The 8,682-nt window shown below is 37.8% G+C and overlaps 1 protein-coding gene across 1 annotated transcript; it reads right to left on the bottom strand.

The window, feature by feature from the left end:
* Positions 1-246: 246 nt before the first annotated feature.
* On the bottom strand, positions 247-7,012 carry LOC104926941 (NACHT, LRR and PYD domains-containing protein 3). The gene is made up of 7 exons (XM_027288570.1): positions 6,512-7,012; positions 5,407-6,081; positions 2,745-4,545; positions 2,135-2,308; positions 1,525-1,701; positions 1,006-1,052; positions 247-818 (listed from the first exon to the last, which is right to left on the bottom strand). Exons 1-7 carry the CDS (start codon positions 6,966-6,968, stop codon positions 247-249), a joined length of 3,903 nt encoding a protein of 1,300 aa, XP_027144371.1. The 5' UTR covers positions 6,969-7,012.
* Positions 7,013-8,682: the final 1,670 nt, after the last annotated feature.

Here is an 8,682-nt window from a genome sequence, read left to right as displayed (position 1 = left end):
ACAAATACTGTTTAAGCAGTTGTCCTCTGCTCTATCATAATCACTTCATCAGTGTATACAAAAGATATGTTATAAGTAAACATCAACAACAACGTAGAAAACTAAATGTTGACTAGGATTAAAATCTCTTGGACCCAAAAACAGTTTGACAGTCTGGTATTGAAATTACACAACTAGGTTTTGATAATCTATCTAAAGTAGAGCATCAGGTGATCACTTCGTCACATTTTTCCACATAGTAGAGCATCAGGTGATCACTTCGTCACATTTTTCCACATCACATAAAGTCACACAGCCCTTCTGAAACCAGAAGCCTGGAAAGAGGGGCTCTGTGAATGTGGCATGAAAGGTGTGTATGAGGCTCAGTTTTCCTGATGTGACACTGTAATACGTCAGAGTGCCACCTTCCCAATCCAGAAACACTGCTATTTTTTGGCAAGGGTGCACTTCCCATTTAAAACTTTCGGACATCTTGTCATGCATCACAGTGTATCCCTTCTTTGAGCAGATCAGACTCCAGGACTTCTCATTGGAGCCAAAGCCACCCTCTCTGTCCCATTTTCTACCCACCCCTTTATATGCCACTGCGATGCCAACCTTTCCTTTCCACTCCACCTCCCAGTAGCAGGGACCTTTCTGGCCCTCCTCACAAAGGACCTGAGACCTACTGAACCTCTCCTCATTTTTAGGTTGTTCAGGTTGTTCAGGTTGTTTAAGTTGCTCCTCCACCTTCTCTACAGTTTTTACTTTCCTGTTTCTGTCAAACAGAACAAGCCGCCTGCTTGCTGTGCTTGTATCAAGCTTCAGATCCACACCATCTGATAGAGAAAATAACACACATAATTCAGTGTGTGTCACTGTGTGTGTGAACTACTGCCACTACAGTTGCACTAAGACTATAGTAAGCATGTAACAAATGTCTCATGGTAAATAGTGTTTTTATAGTGTTTAAAGGCTATACTGAAGTGATAAAATATTGAAAATAACATCCAGAAAAAGACTTACACTTCTTCAGTCCTGGCTTTAAACGATGTTCTCCACCATGGTCCAGACTGTACAAATGGATAATAAAATTTCAATTTACAGGGCAATACATTTTGCATGTTAAAACACCTAAAATAACAATGAAATGTTCTTTGGAACATCGAACGATAATTGTAACCTGTGACAAGTGGTCAAATACAAGCAAAAAAAAGTTGTGAGGCACTGCAATAGTTAGTTGCAAAGGCATTGCAGCTGTCACCATTTTGAGCATGTTAGGTAACTGTAAGCCCTGCAAGTGAGAAGAGGTACGACTGCTGCTTAAGTGTTTAGAAGCAGTGTAGAGCTCTTCTCTCATTAACACCAATGAGATGTTGGTGTTACTAATGTTGCTAATTACATAAATGATTTAGTTAAGATTAGTCTATTTAGTGTAAATGTAGTTGCATTATAACTCAAACTCACATTAATTACTCACAATATAACCTGCTATACTACTACAAATATACACACTTAAATACATATCTTGACAGCTGAACATACCACAGTGTCTTCAGGCTCATATTTGGATCTGCAGCTATAGCAGAGAGCATCGCCACCCCTTTGTCTCCTGGGTGATTGTAACTCAGATCCAGATATTTCAGGAAGGACATTTTTTTGGACCTGAGAGCTGAGGCCAGGTATGAGCAGCCTTCCTCTGTCACCTGACAACCTGACAACCTGCAGAACAGAATATTTTAATGGACATTTGTCAGCCAATCAAACATTTCTGAAATCAACAAAGGAGGCAAGTTTTCAGCTTCTAATAATAAGTTATGTAATATAAACCAGTTTATCCAAGAATATCTCCAAAACTCCAGCAAAGCATTTTTTTTTTTTTAAAAGACAGATTTTAGCAAGATTGAGATTGAATTAGAGAAGTTAGTTGAATGGAGTTGAGGTCAGGACTTTGGGTCTCTATAGTAATTCTTCTTGTGTATCCTGCTTTTCACTTGAGTACGTTAACTCCATAGGATGTTACTTAAAAAGCTGATACAAGGACAAGCATTCACAAGCATTCAGTTTTTTTTGTGATATAAATTTACTTAACCCCCCCCCCCCATTCCTGTAAATGATTTTCTGTTGCAAACTATAAAATGTAATGTACACTTACTTGAGAATCTCCAGTTTGCAGTGTATACTCTTTAGGCCATCAGCAAGTTCCTGCACACCTGAATCCTTCAGGTCATTGTGACTCAGGTCCAGCTCTGTGAGATTACAGGATGCAGAGCTGAGGACTGAGGACAAACCTTTGCAGGATTCTTCAGAGAGCTCACACCAACTCAGCCTGTGAAGATATTTGCATTGTATTTATATCAAAAATTTGAAATATTTTAAAATCTGTAGTGGCAAAGTCAGAGTCATGAGTGGAGCAGTAAAATTAATCCTGATACTAATACTGCAACTGAAACACCACAGATGTTTACTCAGTCTGATTCTCATTCTGCATATTTACGTACTTATTCATATCCATCCCCCAACTGCTGCTTGTTTTGGCAATTCTCGCTCTTATGAGCTCTCACAAAATTATTAGCTAGAGAAGGATTACAAGGATTTCACAACACTAATCAGAAGGACAATGCTTTCTATCTATACAACCCACCCAACAATTGGACATCCTGAAAGGAGGTGATCATAATGTCCTAAATCTATTCAGTACCTGTACTTTAAATGCAGTGTATAGCACACTTAAAACTGTTAAATAGATTTTTGAAAGTACTTACAGAGCAGTTTTGGAGACTTTGACCACTGGCAGCATTCCTAGAAGAACTTTCTCTGATTTCAGGTACTTTTTCAGATCAAACACGTCAAGTTCCTCGTCTGATGTCAGCAGTACAAAAGTCAGAGCTGACCACTGGGAGGCAGAGAAGTTTTCAAATGTGAGTGTATCCGAGTTCAGGTATATTTTGACTTCTTCCATGAGAGAGTGGTCATTCAGTTCATTCAGACAGTAGAAAAGATTTATTTTTTTATCAGCATCACTGTTCTCTTCCCTAATCTTTTCTTTGATGTACTCAGTTGTTGCCTTGTTGATCTCCTCGTTATTGTCTTTCTTGTTAAGCAGGTCTCGCAGTAGTTCCTGATTAGTCTCCAGAGAGAGGCCTAGCAAGAAGCGAAGAAACAGATCCCAGTCTCCAGTTTTGCTATCTAAAGCCTTGTCCACTGCTATCTTGAAGAAGTCTGATGCAGGTAAGTCTGCAACTGTGCAGACAGGTTTCGTAAGAAGATTTTCACCTTTGTTGTTGAATGTGTGGAAGACATAAAAAGCTGCCAGGAACTCTTGAATGCTGAGATGGACAAAGCAGAACAATTTCTGGCCGTGCACCCCATGGCCTTCTCGTTTAATCTGAGTGAATAATCCAGAGAAGATAGCAGTCTCTGTGATGTGAACACCACGCTCTGTCAAGTAATCTTCAGTGAAGAGAAGGTTGCCTTCCTCTAGGCCTTTGAAGGCCAGTTTCCCCAGAGACATGATTGTTTCTTCATTCCTTGTATTCCAACATGAATCTGTCTCAGAACTCTCACCTGTCTCATTTCCACCATACTTCACATTAGCCTGTCTGCACTGTAACAAAAGGAAGTGTATGTACATGTCAGTCAGAGTCTTGGGCATCCTGTCTTCCTGGTTTCTGGTCACAACATCTTCTAGAACCTTTGACGTGATCCAACAAAAGACAGGGACGTGACACATGATATAAAGGCTCCTTGATTTCTTGACATGTGACAAGATTTTTTCAGCCAAATCCTTGTCGCTGAATCTCCTTTTAAAGTACTCCTCCTTCTGCTCATCATTGAATCCTCGCACCTCCGTAACTCGGTCAACTTTACCAGCAGGGATATGATTGGATGCTGCAGGTCGGGAGGTGATCCAGATTTGAGCTTTAGAAAGCAGATTTCCTTGGATGATGTTTGTCAGCAGATAATTCACTGTGTTCTTCTCTCTCACATCTGTGCATTTGTTACTTTCACTGAAGTCAAGGTCAAGGCGACTTTCATCAAAACCATCCAGGACAATCAGAATTTTGTACTTGTCATAGTCTTCTATTTCTGATGTCTTCATACTCGGAAAAAAAGAATGAATGAGCTCCTCCAAGCTGTTACTTTCGTCTTTTCTCAAATTCAGCTCCCGGAATGAAAGTGGAAACATGTAAAATATGTCCTTGTTGTCCGTACCCTCAGCCCAGTCCAGCATGTACTTCATTGTAGCAAAAGACTTTCCAGTGCCTGCCACTCCGATTGTTAGCACGGTTCTAATGGGTTTATTTTCTCCAGATGTTTGTTTGAAGATGTCGTGATATTTAATCAATGTTTCTTGTGTCACTGTTTTGAACTTTGCATCATGAACCAGTTTGGTCTCATGGTGATAGTTGACTTCTCCCCTCTCACCCTCTACAATGTAGAGATCAGTGTAGATGTCATTCAGAAGAGCAGAGGTTTTCTGCATATCCACCCCCTCAGATACAAGGGTGAACTGCTGCTTCAGCTGAGTTTTGAGTTTCTGTTGACTTGCAATATCAGGCTTACCTGTGGAGAAATCAATAAGTTTTAAATTATGGTGGACAGTAGTTGTGATTAAATGTTGAGGTACAGTCACAGTGCAGTTTGTTAAATTCAAATGTAAAAACATTGAAGTTGTTTTTGTCACTTTCAGTGGTATGTTGAATTGAATTACGAAATAGCAGGAGGAACAGATCATATCAGCTGTCGCATTAATACTAATTCAATGATAAACTTGTTTACAGTCCAATATCAAACTTGTAAGTTGTCTAGTTAAGTGATGGTGCAGCTGGTGTCTGTACTTCTCAGATTGTTTGTGAGGAAAGAAGCTCCACTGTTATACCACTGTATAATAACGTTTTGTCTTTAAGTGATGGTCTTTTCTCTAGCATATTGTATCAAATAAACTTCAAAGATCATTATTATTAAAATTCAGTATTTGGATTAAGAAGTTCATAAAATGAGGTGTGTCAGATTTACTGGCTGCAGCTAAATTATTTAGTGGGTTCTTCCTAACAATAAGTATTAGTCAGGTTGGTAGTAGGTTTATTTGAAAATTTATTTCAAAAGTACCATTATTCATTATAATTATTCTGTTGTGAATTTGCATTAGATGTGGTAAGAAGTGCCTAATGATTAACAATTTGGATATGACTTGATAAACCTTGACTATGATAGATTTGTCTCTTTCATGTATCTAAAAGGAGATGACCAAATCTCCTTTGACATAGTGTCTGTGTTATAAGCTTCACTAAGAAAGCATTTTTTTCAGGGTTATCAATATAACAGTTTTGAGCAATTTTGCTTGTGACTTCAAACATGCTTGGTTTGATTGCACTTATTCATACAGATTCCCCTTACAGCCTTCATTCACACCCATAAGCTTACATCGTATTTCTGTCGTCCTGTTGACAAAGGTGTCGGGCAGCTTCAGTCGGGAAGTTATCCAGAGCCTGGCAGAAGGAAGAAGGTTTCCTCTGATGAGGTTTGTCAGTAGCACATCCACTGATGCTGAATCTGTGACATCAGTCAAGGTGTCGCTGCTGCCGAAGTCAAGTGGAGGTTGATAAGCTTCCAATCCGTCCAAGACAAATAAAACTTTGAATTTTTCAAAGTCAGAGATCACAAGTTTCTTTGCTCCCTCAAAGAAATGATTAAGAAGTTCAACCGAACTGACTTTTTCTCCTTTTATCAACTTAAGTTTTGAGACGTTAAGTGGAAATACAATTTGAAATGACTTCTTGTCCTTTTCTTCAGCCCACTCTTTTTTAAATTTCTGCACATGGAAGGATTTTCCAATCCCGGCTTCTCCAATAGTCAGCACAATTCTGATTTGTTTTCCTTTTGGCTCTTTGAAAATATCAGATATTGCATTCACTCGTGTCACTGATTTGGCCGCAGTACATCCATTTTTCTCTTCATCATTGTCCTCAGTGCTGCTGTCTTCTCTCATGATGTGTTCAGTGTTTTTCTGGTTAGGATGATTTTTGTCTTCATCTTGAGTGTTTTCTTGAAGAAATGTGTTTCTCAGAGTTGATACCAGTTTCTCCATTTGTGAGGTCTCTGAATAAACAGATAAGATAAGATAAGATAAGATAAGATAAGATAAGATAAGATAAGATAAGATAAGATAGACTTTAATGATCCCACTTGTCACAGTAGCTTATATACACAAGGTTGATAAGAAATTACTCACAGGTAAGAAATATATCGAAAAAAGTAATGAAGTCATGCTGAAGAAACTAAATCCATTTCCATTAAGTCAGTTATTTATAATTCAGTGAGTAGGAAACTCAAGATTTTAAGTTACTAGTTTCTGTTGAAACATAATGGTTTCCAGTTGAATGAAACTTGGTAATGTTTGTAAACTATTTCCCATAACTGTCATCTATGCAGCATTTGCAGTATACCCTAATCAATATTTCCCATTCGAACTCTGATACATGATACAGAATATAATCTATGAAAATATGTTAATGTCATTGTTTCATACCTCGACATTCTGTCACTTTCTTGATATATTGTCGGGGAATCTTATCGACTCCTGAAGGTTGAGAAATGATCCAGAGGAGAGCTGAGGGAAGCAGATTTCCCTTGATGAGGTTTGTTAGCAGCACATCCATGGAGGCTGGCTCTTCCAAATCACTTAGCTTTTTGTTATTTTCAAAATCCAGAGGAAGTTCACATTTTTCCAAACCATCAAGGACAAAAGTTACCTTACAGTCATCATAATTACAAACTCCTTTGTGTTCATTATCATTGAGGGAGTGACAAAGCAGATCCTTCATGCTCTCTTCATGATCTCTTTTTGAATTCAGTTCACTGAAATTAAATGACACTATAAAGTCTATCTCTTTGTTGGACTTTCCTTTTGCCCAATCTGCCATAAATCTCTTTGCTTGAAATGTTTTACCAGTACCAGCAACTCCCTTCATTAGCACTGTTCGCATCTTCTTCTTTGACTTCAGAAATAACTTATCATAAGTTTGTTTTTTATCTTGCTTGTTTCCTTCTCTTATCTCATAGAGTTCTGTATCAGTTTCATGTTTTCTCAGCTCCTCTTCATGTTGACTGAGGATTCTCCTCTTCAGGTCTGCTGTGAGTTTTCTTTTGACATCTCCGCTGGACATAGTTGGGTTTGGACTGTACACAGACAAAACATTTCTTACATAAATGTGTCAATAAAGAAAGACACATTTACTGTGACAACGATGGGTATGATTGTTCGTGTATGAGGTGAAATACATCTCTTAGGCTTCACTACTCTGTTTTGTCATTTTCTCATATTGCTACTTAGTCTTTTTCTCTGCTAGAGCTCTAAAAGTATGCAAAGACTTTTTCCTACCTTAGCTCAGACGTTCAGTGAAAAACAGTTAACAGTTTTAAAATCTGACATAACTTTTTAGCTTCATGCTGGGAATTGCAGTATTAGTCCTACTGTTAACTAGTTATTCTTTTCAGTTTGTTTCTTGGGACTCAAGCCATCTTTAACACAGATTATAATTACAATCTTTAAGACTTTTTACATCTTTCATATAATTCTCTTCAAACAGTAACTTGTCTCAGTTTTTTCTGTGATTTGCTTCATTTTTTCTCTCTGTTTTAAAGCACCAACACAACCAAAATATCTTACACTGATTCTTCATTATTGAAGCCGATTGGTAGATTCATGGACCAGTCACTCTTCAGGGAAACATTGCTAGGTGTGGGAGAGTCTGGTCTTTCAGCCTTAAGACATCTTTAACACAGATAATAATTACAATTTTCAAGATTTTTTACATCTTTGATATGAGTGTTGAACTTTGAATCGGGCTTACAATATGTCTCCTTTTTATCTTTGAATTGCTTTAATTTAATTTCTCTTCAATTAATTTTCTCTCTGTCTCAAAGCACCAACACAACCAAAATATCTTACCCTGATTCTTCATTATTGAAGCCGATTGGTAGATTCATGGACCAGTCACTCTTCAGGGAAACATTGCTAGGTGTGGGAGAGTCTGGTCTTTCAGCCCCAGGCCATCTTTAACACAGATTACAATAAGCTTTTATGGTCCAATCACACCAGCCTTTAAACATCAAAATTCAAATGTCATCAATTAATTTTAAAAGAATATATAAAATATATTACTGAGCCACCTGAAAAAACACATCTACTTACTTGTGTGTTGATGTGGACTCAGCCTGTTCCTCATACATGTTGGTTGTATAGTAGTTTGACTTTTATGGGATACAATGGTTGCATGTCGTTCCTTTACAGAATTACATTATTTCCAGCTCCTTGACTTCAGCAGAATATCGCCTTCTCCATAACACACAGTAGGTTTTAAGGTAGTCTGTCTCCACACAGACTTATATCTAGATCCTCTCCGTCCCCATTGGATGAGATTTTTGTTGAGTTCAGTTTAATGGCACCTAGTTGTCTGACAGGGGCTGTGGATAAATAACAATCAGATCAGACCTGAAAATAATAATTTTGTTATTTCAAGATAACAGCATGTGGAAACATATTTTCATCAGGAGGGTTTCTTGCCCTAGTTTATTTACTATATTAAATCTTAAAATTACCATGCTATGTCATTAGTGATTAATAAAACATGCTAAATTCTATGCATTCGACAAGCCCCTTCACTGTCCATTTTTAAAACACGTCTTAAGACCCATTTT

Source organism: Larimichthys crocea, chromosome XV (genome assembly GCF_000972845.2).
Source record: "Larimichthys crocea isolate SSNF chromosome XV, L_crocea_2.0, whole genome shotgun sequence".
Taxonomy (NCBI): domain Eukaryota; kingdom Metazoa; phylum Chordata; class Actinopteri; family Sciaenidae; genus Larimichthys; species Larimichthys crocea.
The sequence above is the reverse complement of the archived record's forward strand: the minus strand, read 5'-3'. Positions and strand labels throughout refer to the sequence as shown.